The sequence below is a fragment of the Camellia sinensis genome, chromosome 11, assembly GCF_055761805.1.
Source record: "Camellia sinensis isolate YWXY chromosome 11, ASM5576180v1, whole genome shotgun sequence".
In the NCBI taxonomy this organism is placed as follows: Eukaryota; Viridiplantae; Streptophyta; class Magnoliopsida; order Ericales; family Theaceae; genus Camellia; species Camellia sinensis.
The window spans coordinates 153,026,542-153,040,532 of NC_138971.1; the positions used below are offsets into that span (position 1 = coordinate 153,026,542).

Sequence of the window (13,991 nt, forward strand, 5' to 3'; positions counted from 1 at the left end):
GATGTAACGAGAACGACGAAAGCTTCACAGGAAGGGAGAACGGAAGGCAGTTGCAGAGCTTGAAGACTGGAACAATGGCGTATTCAGGAGCTAGAGAGAGAAAAAGTGAAGAGAAATCGAATGCAAACGTGAAAAATGAAGAAAGGGGGAAAGGTTTTGTCAAAAATTTGAAACGGCGGCAAAACGGAGCATTGAATGCGCCTGGAACAACGCATACGTAAGACGGCGCACACAGACGTAAGACGGCTTGCAAGCGCGTCATGGGCACGGTCCAATAAGGTAGAGACGCGCGAATAAAACGATTGAGTAAATGATACGTGACAGCTCACACACGTGAAAGAATTCACTGGAATTCTTGTTCTCTGAAGAAAACATATTGGCCTGAAATGAATGATCTCGGCTAAGGAGTTCTTGAGCCGATGTACAAGAGGAAGTACCGATATAGGTTCCATCACCTCAAAATGCCGAGGTAATAGAACCTAGGGGGTAGTTGTGGGGATATATTTTCTGAGTACCAACACGTGGCAAGGTGACGCCGATGTGTCAGCCGAGGTGCCACGTGTCCTGGTCATTATGCCGAGGTTATCTCGGCGTTGTCGAGGTTATCTCCGAAGATATCGGAATCCGGGATAAACGGATAAGATGAGAATAAAACTCTTAGGGAGTTTATCTTTATCTTTTGAGGAGTCCAAAATAAGTACTGAATTGGAGTCCATTGAAGTCAGGTTTCTAGTGGGTCTAGGATTGAGTTAACTATAAAAGAGAGGCACCCTCGTAGGTCTAAGGTATGCAATTTATGCTTTGAGCAATGAGTTTAGCAGTTGATTATCTTTGAGAGATATACTGACTTGATCGTCGGAGTGCCCCCGGGTGTAAGAGCCACCGCTGGAGCCTTCTCTTTCTGTTACAGGTTAATGAAAGCCATCTATTCTTGCCGGTGCTCTCTCGCTGATTACTAAACGGGCAGTGTAATCAGAAAATCACTCACACATTATGTTTTAACATATTTAAAATTTTCAAAATTAAATAAAAAAATCAAAAGCATTTTCATATAATTGAAATTGTTCAAACCTATTTGAAGCAAAGAAATAGCTTGATTTACTATGTATATAAAATAATTATTCTACGAGATTCTTCAGGAGATTGTATTGTCTTATCGTTAACATAGTTTGGGCCCTTTTGTTTTATTTTGGGGCCATTTATTTTGTTTTGTTTTGTTTGGTGTATTTTTATTCAAAAAATAAATAACGAATCTCATGGGCTTATTGTATTATGTCAAAAAAAAAATTTTGTTAAACGAATCTCATGGACTTATTGTATTAGGACTTATTCTATTGTATTAGGTCTTTTCAAATATGGGGGCTTAAGGTCTGAGCTTGGTTGACCTTATGGTAAGGCTGGCGTTGTGTGTATATACATATATAATTTTTTGTTAATTGATAAAAAATGAATTACATATTTAAGAAACATGACATCAAATTGAATAATTAAATTTCAATAATAATTAGAAAGTTAATAATCACTACAAGAAATATCTTACATTTAAATAAAAATAAATAAATACATATAATCTCCAGAATTAAGGAGGAAAAAAAAAAACAGCACAAAGGTATCAAATGCCTGGTCCGACCCATGGTCCCAATGTGCAGAGTGTCAAACTCAACTGGTCCGATCCGAAATAAAATGGGTTGAAGAAGTTTTTTCACACCATTCATGGGTCCAATTAGGACCAAAGATGTCATATATCAAAGCTTGCCTGAACCATTCATTGGATATTATGTCTGCTATGTTCAATTACTACTGACCTTCCTAAAATTAAGTAATTCTTTGTATACACATAATACAGGTTAATTATTCAGTAGTCCTAAAATAAAAAAATGTCTCAATATGTATTGCGATTTCTTATTTATCGAGAGTAACTCGTAAATAATGTCACATAGTATTCTAAAAGTATTTAGTAATTTTCCAATAATAGGTTCTTTTGCTAATAGTAGAAAATTTCACAACAATGTTAGGGATTTAGAAAAATGTATAGAATTTGAAATATGTAAATTAGATTAATATTGGGTGTGATCCACAACATGTCAAACTTAAAAATTTACACTACACAATCAAACTCGAGGCATTTTTTAAGGGTTTTTTTTGTCACTATATAAAATTTTATGCACTTGTTATGCTTTCCACCATAATAAGACTCATACAGAGTTTAACAGTTCGATATATAAAATTTAAATAAAATGACTTGTTTGTTTTTTCAGAATCACACATTCTAAAATAATGCCATTTAAAGTAAATAAACATCCATGATAGATGATCCTAATCCAACAAGATGATATTGGTGCATGCCCAAATTAGCCTTGGACCAGCTGTTTTTTGTTTTTTTGGTGGATATTCTTAAACACAAAGAAACATCCTAATTATAGGCCAACTATGTACCCCAACAATAGAGTATCACCATGAACAACCAAATCCCTTTCACCACCACCTAGAACAACTCTATCCATCTCCAACCTATCTCATTCCTCTCATCCCCCCACCCCTTTATCATGTAAATACTTCAACCCTACTAATGGAGAAATAACACCTCTCTCTCTCTCTCTCTCTCTCTCTCCACGCCCTTCAATCTTTTTCTCTCTTTTCATTATCATGAGTCTCAATTGCTTGACATGTCAGAGCCTGCCAAGAGTAGACTCAGAGAAAGAACTCACCGAGAGTTCTGACAAGCCCCTTTTTACGCTGCGTCGTTTTAAAAATGTAGATAGAACATGGTCAGGGAACCTAGCACCACCCAGGCCTTATGAGAAAATAAGAAACCATAATGAGTCTGCCATGGCCAGAAAGGCGGCCAAGAACAACCACCACCGGCTCCATGGTAGCGGACCTATCGGTTATGATAACGGACCCAAGCTGGTGAGGAGCAGTGGGATGAGAAGGGATTGGAGCTTTGAGGACCTGAAACAAAGAAGGGAAGTGCAAGGACATTGAAACATTGAACTATTGCTATAACGTAATAATTCCCTTATTTTCTTTTATTAGTATATATGATTTTTATTTATTTATTTATTTTTCTTCCATGGGTTGAGCCAAAGAAGATCATAGATGTTTTGTGTTGAAGCTTGATTGATGGTGGATGGTTATGCTTATAAATAAAGTGTACCAAAATTACCGAGAACTCTATCCGGTTGAATATTTGTCAAGATGGTTATTTGAATTCACATGCATTTGTTTGATAGTTTTCATTATTGATTCAGACTTTTCAAAGTTTTTTTTGGTAATAATCAAATCAATATTTCACATGATGGTCAAACAAAACAACAAAATTGTAGAGAAAATCAATACATGATTGAGCATTTATGTGAATTTTGATTTCAATTTTCTAAATTTAATTTTTTGAAAATTAATTTTTTTTATGGTTTATTTATTGATTTATTTATTTTTAGTATTTTTTTTTAAAACATTTTAATTTTTTTTTTTTTTACTTTTTAGATACACCTAACTTAGATGTACCTAAAAAAATATTTGTAAGAAATATTTTAAAAAATCAATAAATACACAAAAATACAAAAGTATACTTAATTTTCATTTTTTTTTGGTATTTTGGTTATTTAATGAATTTTTTTTAAAAAAATTACAAATATTATACTTTTTTGTTATATTTATATTAAATGTATTTAAAAAGTAAAAAAATTGTTTAAAATATTTAAAAAATTATTAAAAACAAAAAAATATCAAAAATAAAAAAAAACTTAATTTTCAAAAAATTAAATTCAAATAATTAGATCCAAACAAGATGATTTTTTAGACATGATTTTAATGATCAACCCACAACAATCACATCAGCAGGCTAAACATTTAGGCCTTATTTATTCCTTTTTTTTTTTTTAAAAGGAAAACAAAATTTATTTGATATATTATTGTTTTGTTTTTTAAAAAATAAAATGAATTACAAAATTTTTGAAAATGAAAAAAAAAAAAAAAAATCACTTCCCTCCCCCATCACCTGTGGTGTTCCCACATTACCTCCGGCCAGTGACCACCAGCAGCAGCAGCAGCAGCCACAATGAACCACCATTGGTCACCGATGACTTGGCTGACAATCAGACGGTCATCTCCTGTAAACCCCGTGACCCTCTAATCTCTGACAACACACCACCAGCTACCTCCAGCCACCCCCACTGCCAGCTACTGTTTGGCCACTATCTCTAGTGCATCACCAAACATGTATCTTTAGTTTTATTTTCAAAACATTAATGAACACCAAACAACTTTTTTTTATATAAAATATATATATATATATATAGTGTGTTTGGTTTGAGATTTTTGAATTAAGTTTTTTAAAAACTGAGGTTTTTGATTTTTGTATTTTTTTATTTTTTAGTGAATATTTATAAAATTTTAAACAATTTTTTTATTTTTTTAAATGAAAATGCACCTTACTTAGATGTATCTAAAAAGTAAAAGATTTGTGAAAAAATATTTTTAAAAATTAATAAATACATAAAAATATAAAAAATGTACTGAATTCTCATTTTTTTTTTTTGTATTTTTGATATTTAGTGAATTTTTAAAAGGTTTTTTTCAATTTTTTTTTACTTTTTAGGTATATGTATGTTAGGTATGTTTAAAAATTAAAAAAATTGCTCAAAATATTAAAAAAATCAATAAAAACAAAAAAACACGAAAAATAAAAAAATAAAATTTTTTGAAAAGTGTTTTTGAAAAATGATAACCAAGTATAGTTGTTTCTTGTTTTCATAAGCTGAAAACAGAAAACTAACAACATTATTAAACGACACCTTAGGTTATGTTTTGATAATAACTTTGCGGGAAGAATTAAAGAAAAAAGAAAGGGGAAAAGATAAGAAGAAAATAGAGACCATAAATATGATCCATCTTAAACTCATCAACTGTTGAAATAGAAATCTAATCCTCTTTTTCTAGATTTAAACCTCTCATACCTTGTCCTTAACATATCATATCACTACTTCAGAATCCCTGTCAATGTTTTGGTCCTTGACATTATTGTCAATGGAAGCCCACAATCCATCTCTATAAGCCTTTCCTTCTCCCACTTATAGGGCTCAGTCAAGCCGAGTAATAAGTTGGTATAACATACAGAAATGCAAATCTGTAGCCAAGGACAGATCTAGACCGCACTCCCAAAAATTGTAAAAACTATGTATATTATACTAGTAATTAGTAAGATAATTTCAAAAAAAGAAAATTTACCTATGTATTTGCCCTCCCAAAGTTCGAATCTTGGATCCATCCTTGTAGCTACGGATTGAATAAGTATGGTCAAGCATAAGACACAGAGAACAAACGTTTTTGAGCAAGAAAGTATAGGCAATGCTTATATTGCTAATGTTCTCATGATTTTAATTCAAGGTGGTACCATGAAAAACACTATAAAAATTTTGCCACAAACTTTTAACAAGCAAGCACGGCAGTTGGTCATGATGCAATTTATTGATTGAAGATTTAATTTTCAACAAAATTTATACACATACAAACATACCAGTAGAATCAGTTTGCAATATGCAAGAAAGATGCATATAAAGACAAATCCTCCTATTTGCATCATGGTGTTATATTAACATATCACCACTGACCTGACTTCTCTAATCACTTGCCAGTCACTGAAATTATCCTCCGGTTCCTTGCTATGCAAAAATAAACAACAGGCCTATGGTCCATCACCTCTAAATACCTGGAATCACAAAAGATGAAAAAATGTTAAAGAATACTACTTTAATAACCCTTACTTGAAGGACATACAACTTATGTTACATGGACTCACAGGTATGTGTATGTGGTCAGATTCATTTAATTTCCATGTCTAAGGACATGGGAACATCTCGAAATATTCATTGTGTATTAATATTTTTCTTTTGGGGAAAATGTCCAACTATACATGTCAGACACATATCTCATACCTTTACTCGTGTGTTGAGTGTCTGGCACAGATACTTCACACATTTTTCCATGTAATATAGGCCACATCATCATGAGTTACGTGGCCATTTCTATTTAGACATCTTCCTACTGAACTTGGTTAATATATTAAAAATTGATCTCACCCATGTAAAGCAACTTGGCAGCAACCACTTCAGTTTTTCTTATTTCTTGCATCGGCTTTCCAATGTCTTCGGCCAGGCGTAGCTCTTATTTCACTGTTGTCATAGACAGGAGAATTCTTTGAATGAAGTTCACTTTCTGTTGGTGGCTTCGCCTCAGCTCCAGAGGGCAACAAGGTTGCTCGACTTTCATTGGCTAAGGTCAAACCGGCAATAACTGGGCCATTTGACATTACTTCTTGTTCCTTGACTGCATGTGCCCTTCTCGCATCTTTTTTCCAATCTCGTCGACAATGAATACTAGTCGAACAATTACTGGGAACCTCATTCACTTGCATCTCTATTTGCAGTGGAGTTGAGTAGTTTATGGTACATGCCTTTTTCATATCAGCTTCGAGACGCTTTCGAGCCCTGTATCTACGTTGGCGTTCTCGGTTCTTTAAACGACGGTTCATAATGTCACTATTGCTTTTAGCATGGTCTCTTTCATCGAGAGGATTCATTACAAAATTCTTTTCTTTTCCCAAAGCATTCATATTCTGCCCATTTTCCATTTCAAATATCGGTTGCAGCTACTGCACGAATAAGTTTCAATAAAGCGGGGCTATAATCGACAATTCCAACTAAAAATATGTTTTATGTAAGTAGATAATAATGCTTCTTACTACTGAAAGTTAGCTTCTGTACACAGATAACATCCTGCTAGAGTTAAACTCCATCAATCCTATGTCTCAACCATCAATTTGGAGGAAAGGTCCATCACTTGCATTTGCTATACCCCCTGACACAACGACATTTTGATTGTTGAATTGACAAAACTAAATTGGATGATAAAAAGTTAAAAGATAAGTCCATTTTTTTTGCTTGTAAATGTACATAACAAAGCTAATCATGAAGTTTTCAGAGAACATGCAAACTTAACAAAGAGAAAAGAAAAAGAAAAGAAAAAGCTTTCTATCGACATTAAATATCGTTGATTTACGAAAACCTAGGTTAAAATGGTAAATTAAAAATTAAAGAAGGGTAGGAGGGCCTGTGGACTAAGCAAAATTGATGGGCTTACCTAGTGTTAACTGTGAACAAGTAACACAAATCCTCACTAACGTCCTTCATTCCCCTCAAGAAGACTGCCATCCCATGCATGAGAGCATTGATCCCATTGAGGCCCACACTAAATTGTCTTGTATAAACCAAATAAATCCTGTTGAGCATGCAAGCTTGGACTATAATCGTTGAAGAGAAACCCGTAATATAACAAAAGCAGATAAAATTATGTTATTTGGGTAACATTTATCAGATGAGATATAGTTGCATTTGGTGAGGAATATGAGTCTTGCTATTGATTGCCAGAATCCTTAATATTCCTTAGACATCATAGCTACATGCATAAAACAAATCAGAGAAAATATTGGTTCTTACAATCAATTGAGGTTGGCTAAACATATAGTCATAAGCAAGCAAATAATCAAAAGAGGATAGAAGTTCTATACTATACAGACCATGAACATGAACTGTTACAGACAACAAAGTTAATGGAACCAATGTTTCAGAAAAAACCTAATATGCAACCTCTTCTTACCTTTGAAAATAAATAAATAAAGGGGGAAGCGGGGAAGTCTTATCCCCATAAATGACATCATATATCATAAATCATACAATTTCTACCCCAAATCAATTACGATGATAGGCCTTGTTTCACGCAGCTTTTCACCAGCTGAAAAACTGATTTTTTAGCACAAAGGTGCTTTTCTTTTTTATTTTAGGTCTCCCACGGTATCCCTAGGTTTTTTTGGACCCAGGACTAATCCGCCGAGAAAGCTGCCGGGCGCAAATGTGGGGTCCTCTCCCAAGGGGGTTTGCTACATCCACAAAGGCTCGAACTCGAGACCTTTGCTTAAGCGACCCAAGTCCCTTTCCACTTGGACCAACCCCCATTGGTACAAAGGTGCTTTTCAACATGTATTCTAAGTGCACAAAGGCGTTTGGTGCTAAAAAATCATTCTTTCTATATAGAAGTGGTTACAATAATGCTGGACATAGAAATGAAGAAATAGGACAAAACAAAGGTCATGACATGTGTAGAAGTGACTATTTTGCTTATCTTCGATAGATCATAAATAGAAGAGACATCACTGAAAAGCAAGTGATAAAATTTTTTGAGGTGGACAGTGAAATTCCAACAAGAGGAAGACAAAAAACATGTCGATTGAGGTGGTGAAGAAAGACATGATGCTTATCAATTAACAGAGAATATGTCCTCTAAGGATCACAATTCATGACTAAAATAGCATTCATGTAGTCGGACCAAAGGTTGGTGGAACTTGTGCATTTGTTTAGTTCTAAACGCAAAAAATGTTAGACAACAGACCTGCATGTCTTCTCTTTTTTTATTTTTCTTTTTTCGTTTTTGTTTCCTTTCTAATATTTATCTTATTATTATTATTATTGGCGGGTGCACAAATTTTGTCAAATGGGTACTCAAGAATTTCATTGATGAATAAAAAATCATTCACAATGTTGACAGCATAGTTTGATTATGCACAAAGTAATCAACTTTCAACTTTTTAAAAATGAATTAGATTGGTAAACTTTTTATAAAGAAATCAAAAGAATTTCACCATAATGACAAACATCAAACAGTAGTTAATTTACTCCAAAAAAATCTTAAACCTTACAATATTTTCAAAGCTTCAAACCATTTTTCACCCCATACAAGTTACAATAATATTAGTCCAAAATTCAATTATCACCATTTCACCAATCCCACACCAGTATGGCTATTATACCCAAATCACATGATACAGTGGGGTTAAAGGGGAGGACAGGGAATGAGCAATATGTGTGAATTGGGCACTATATACGCGTATGCTGTATAACACATATCTCTATCTCATTAACCCATTGCTCAAATGCTAAATCACATCAAATGGGCAATGGGAGTGAATTCCATTTTAGGCATCAATCATCAAGATCGGCATAAGTTTGAATGCTGCCATCTATAATCTATATCTCATTAACCCATTGCTCAAATGCAAAATCACATCAAATGAGTAACGGCAATGAAGCCTATTTTAGGCATCAATCATCAAGATGAGCATAAGTTTTAATGTGTTGTTAATTTCTCATCTATAATCTCCATCTCATTATCCCATTTCTCAAATGATAAATCACATCAAATGGGAAGCCCATTTTAGGAATCAATCATCAATGTCAACTTAAGTCAGATCACAACTTGGCACAGAGAGGAAAGACACACTACTCCTTGATACTATTTGAAGAAACATAAACACGTAGTACCCACATACTGAAATTGATCAATAAAAATCACTTGTAACAATCCCATTCAAAAGAAAATAAATCAAATCAGACACATATATATAAGTATCTGTGTATATAATAATCATAGCAATAAAGCCAACATGTATAGAGAACAGTACCTTTGGGTAAGGGTTTGAATAAATATGTGTTGAAACTGCTGAGAGAAGATCTGATTGAGTGATTGAGTTTTCAGAGAAGAAGAAGAAGAAGAAGAAAAGGAGCAAACCCAATGGCTGATGTGAGCCCTCCTTTGTTGTTTGGAGAGAGAGAAGGAGAGAGAAAGGTGTGGAGAAAATTGGGGCCGATAGAAACGAGAGGACAAGACCAGAACAAAAGCAACGCTTTGTTTCAGTTGTTGACCGACAAGATTTGCTCTCCTCGTACTTGCAACATTGCTGTGCAAATTATCGCCTAATTTATTAAAATTGTAGTGATTTAAATCAATTTATTTTATATCATTTTATTTGTTAATTATGATTTAAATTTTAAAATTTAATAATACAGATTGCCTTATGTTATTTAGAAAATTATAAATATCTTATTGTTAGAATTTTTTATTTAACAGAATTAACTAAAAAAGTAAAATTTATAATTGTTCTTCAATACAATAATAAAATTATTTAAATTATTAATTAAAATATATTTCTAACCTCATTAAAAACTGTTAATTGATTTAATTATTTATTAAAATTGGGATCAAAAGCTAGAGAAAAAGGGGATTGCTATGAATTGATTTAATTATTAATTAATTTGTTATGAAATTATAAATCTCAAGAAGTGAAATATAATTTCTAAAATTACAGGGCACGATTCATATTTTAATCAAACCTCATGAGGATTATTTGTAATTTATCCTAAAATTTATAATTCGCCTTCAAAATCGTTACATTCTGCTATAGTTATATATATATATATATATATGTATTTTTTTAACTTATAATAAAATATCAAAATAAAAATAAATGTGAACAAAAATTTAATATGTGAAATTTATTATAAATTAATAGTTATATATATGAAAAATAATAGAATAAATTATAAATATACCTCCTAAGATTTGATTAAAATGCAAATTGTCCCTATAGTTCTAGAAATTACATTTCACCCCCTGAAGTTTATAATTTCATAATAAATTGTTAATTTTATTAATAAATCATCAAGTCAATTAATAATTTTTAATGATATTAGAAATATGTTTCAATTAATAATTTAGATAATTTTATTATTGTATAGGAGAGTAATTATGAATTTCATTTTTTAGTTAATTTTGTTAAATAAAAAATTCTAATAAGAAATATTTGTAATTTTTCAAACCATAGTGGACAATCCGTGCTTAAAGTAAGCCGTAGGAGTTGTATTTGTAATTTACTGTAAAATTAGTTTGTATTATATATTATATAAAAGTTTTATAATTGATTAGAATATTTTTCAATTCGTTAATCTGTAATCCGTTATTCAATTTATAATTTTATTTTCAAATCGTCCAAACTACAGTGTCCTACTTGCTGCCTCTGATCAACACGTGTCCTTCCCTAGAACTTTGCTATGTCAATAAATATTTTATTTTATTTTCCGAAGATTTGGAGTATCTTGGGGTGGTGGCGCAGTTGGCTAGCGCGTAGGTCTCATAGCTAGTCTGAGTTATCCTGAGGTCGAGAGTTCGAGCCTCTCTCACCCCAAAACACTTACTTTTAATAAAAAAATAAATTCGCTTTAGGCTTTATGAGTTGAACCGACAATTGTTTTTTTAGTAATTTTTATTTAACTAATGTTATGTGCATAAATTAGTGTACTAATTAGTATATCGATGGATAATGTAACATAATTTAAAATATTTTTAATATTTATAATTTGTATAATGAGTGGGGTCAATAATAATATCATAATTAGTGTTGATATACTAGTTAGTACAATAATTGATGCATATAATATCATTTTTTTATTTTTAATAAAAAAAATTGTTTGAAAAGTTTAGTGGATCCTTAAATTTTATTTATTTATTTAATTTTCAATTGTTAACCTTTTTTTATAGCGAAAAATGACTTTTTAGTCTAAACCAAACAAAATCGCCTTTGTTAAATGAGTTCGCCAAATATTTGAATTAGCGTTGAAAACTATTATATAAGGGCATCTCTATCAAGTTAGACCATCTCCAACGCTGAACCAAAATTGATATCAGATTTAAATTTTGATGAAAAATGTACTTTTCCATGCTCCAACCGTTGCATCAAATGAACATCAAAATGAGAAATCAGCAAAAAAAGTATCAAACTGAGTGCAGACGAAGCATTTCACCAAAGCACTGTTCCTAACCGTTGGGATGAGACGAACGGGTCGACCATCCGGTTGACCAACCGGTCGCCCCGGAGAAAGTTCAGACCGTTCACAAAAAGGTTCAAACCAGTCAAAAAAAAAAAAAAAAAAATTTTTGCCTAGGTGGTCGACCACCCGGTCGACCGACCGGCCGGTCGACCACCAAAAGTTCAAAAAATTCAAAAAAAAAGAAAGGTTCAAACAGGTAAAAAAAAAAAAAAAAAAAAATTTTTTTTTGCCGTTACCAACTAACCGGTTGCCCAGCGCAAATTTGATGAAACGGATTTGATGTTGAACCGTTGGAGCGCGAAGTATCAAATTAAGGAAATGACCCCTTTTCGACTCAGATTTGGTGAAACATTTGGTACACCGTTGGAGATGCTCTTAGTTATCCCTTTTTAGTTAAAATAGTAAATAAATCATTAAATCTAAAAAACTTAGCTATTAAGTTAGCTATTCCTCTTTTGGAAAGTGCCAATATGCAATTTATTGGTTTATTGACTTATTGAATTATATCATCTCTTTACTTTTTACACGTCTTTTTTGTAATAAGCAAAAAAGTTAATTTTTTTGACACTTTCCAAAATAACCCTTAGTTTTGGTGAATTTGTCTCATCAAATGTAGCTAATAGTTTGGACTTCTCAAATAATAAAAAATATTACTTTTGATATTTTGAAATCAGTTGTATAAAGTTTATAAAAAGAAAAATAATAAAAACTAAAGTTTATAAAAAGAAAAATAATAAAAACTTATATTTAAATAGTATGGAGAAATGATACAGAGTTTGTTGGAAAGTATATATTTAAAAAGTGTATAACCAAATTTAAAAAAAAAAAAAAAAAAAAAGTAGTAACTTTTAAACTAAAATATAACAAAAAAAAAAAATTAACTAGTTTGGTGAGGATCTTCTAAATAATAATAAATAAATAAATAAAGACAAAATTGTTGAAAAGTACAATCTAACAATTCTGTATTAGGTCCAGTGGATATTTTTTGTCGGTGAGAGGTTCACCGTTTATGAAATAATTTGGTGAGAAGTCTCGTGGTTATTTCGGAGGATATTTTGTTTTCAATTTTATCCCTTAGCTATATGTTGAATTTTTTTAACTATTAGTTTAATTTTTTTGACCATCTATTCAAATATTTTTTTTTATCTATTTAATTTTTTGACTATTTGTTCAATTTTTCCCTTATTTATTCAAATATCTGTCCAAATTTTATTATCTATTCAATTTTTTCTCTTATCTGTTCAAATATGTGCAAATTTTATTATTTATTCAATTTTTTTACTTATCTATTTAAATCTATCTGTCCAAATTTTATTATCTGTTCAATTTTTTTCCTTAAATTATATTTGTTAATTTTTTATCTATTCAAATCTTTGTTATTGAAATAAACAAGACGCTATATGTTAAAAAAAAAAGAAAAAGATCAACCATTCATGATCTGTTGAAATTTTTTCTCTCTTTTACACAAATATACAATGCAATCTTGAATGTAAGAACAAATATATAGAAATACATACATTCACATATACACATACGCACACAGAGATTACACTCCTTTAGCCATTCGATCTAACAATAAACAAACAGTCATAAAAAATAAAAACAAAAATAGAAAAGTAGAGAGAGAGAGAGAGAGAGAATAATAGATTACAACAACAATTAATCTCTTCAAAAAATGCTTGTAAAAAAATTGATCCCACTCTACAGATTCGAACTCAGATAAAATGTTTGCAAAAAAAATTGATCCCACTCTACAGATTCAAACTCAGATAAAATGTTTGCAAAAAAATTGGTCAATATATTTTCAAAAAAAAAAAAAAAACACAGATCTATTCAAAGCTTCGGACGTAGTCGATTTGAACTTTTTCAGTTCGAAGTCGAGTGTGATGATGGATTTGGTGAAACCCTTGCTTCAAAGGCTTGGTGACGGCTCTTGCTCTAAGGTTTTGGAAACCTTTGAGTCCAATACGGTATCCTGTGAGGCGACGGTGTGATGGTAGTGTTGGGACGATGGTAGTGGTGTTAGAGATGAAGAGAGAGAGAAGAGAGAGAGAGAGAATGGTGGTCTTGGGACGGTGGTGGTAGTAGTGGTGGTGCTGGAGATGAAAAGAGAAAGAATAGAGAGAGAGAGAGAGAGAGAGAGAGAGAACGGTGATATTGGAACGGAAAGAGAAGAGAGAGCGAGGATTTGATTTGGTTTCCACCGTATAACATATATATATATATATACTAGCGGTCGGGCACACATGATACGTGTTCAAACTCGTTTAGATT

The 13,991-nt window shown here is 31.8% G+C and overlaps 1 protein-coding gene, 1 long non-coding RNA gene and 1 other non-coding gene across 4 annotated transcripts; 2 read left to right on the plus strand and 1 right to left on the minus strand.

The window, feature by feature from the left end:
* The first annotated feature begins 2,273 nt into the window (after window positions 1-2,273).
* LOC114266174 (uncharacterized) lies at window positions 2,274-2,985 on the plus strand. Its single transcript, XM_028207057.2, has one exon. The coding sequence runs from the start codon at window positions 2,647-2,649 to the stop codon at window positions 2,983-2,985; it is 339 nt and encodes a 112-aa protein (XP_028062858.1). The 5' UTR covers window positions 2,274-2,646.
* An 869-nt stretch (window positions 2,986-3,854) lies between these two features.
* Window positions 3,855-9,804, minus strand: LOC114266175 (uncharacterized). Of its 2 annotated transcripts, XR_014344827.1 has the most exons (7): window positions 9,515-9,804; window positions 7,141-7,278; window positions 6,743-6,858; window positions 6,081-6,652; window positions 5,613-5,710; window positions 5,230-5,277; window positions 3,855-4,202 (listed from the first exon to the last, which is right to left on the minus strand). It is a non-coding gene; the product is annotated as an uncharacterized LOC114266175 (long non-coding RNA). The 2 variants fall into 2 exon arrangements; XR_014344826.1 differs by lacking the exons at window positions 3,855-4,202; window positions 5,230-5,277 and having other exon boundaries at window positions 5,429-5,710.
* Window positions 9,805-10,987: 1,183 nt separating this feature from the next.
* On the plus strand, window positions 10,988-11,074 carry TRNAM-CAU (transfer RNA methionine (anticodon CAU)). The gene is given in 2 exon segments: window positions 10,988-11,025; window positions 11,039-11,074. It is a non-coding gene; the product is annotated as a tRNA-Met (tRNA).
* The last annotated feature ends 2,917 nt before the right edge of the window (window positions 11,075-13,991 follow it).

Bases quoted from the DNA above. Each gene is read 5' to 3' on its own strand.
- LOC114266174 (XM_028207057.2), top strand. From the start codon at position 2,647: ATGAGTCTCAATTGCTTGACATGTCAGAGCCTGCCAAGAGTAGACTCA.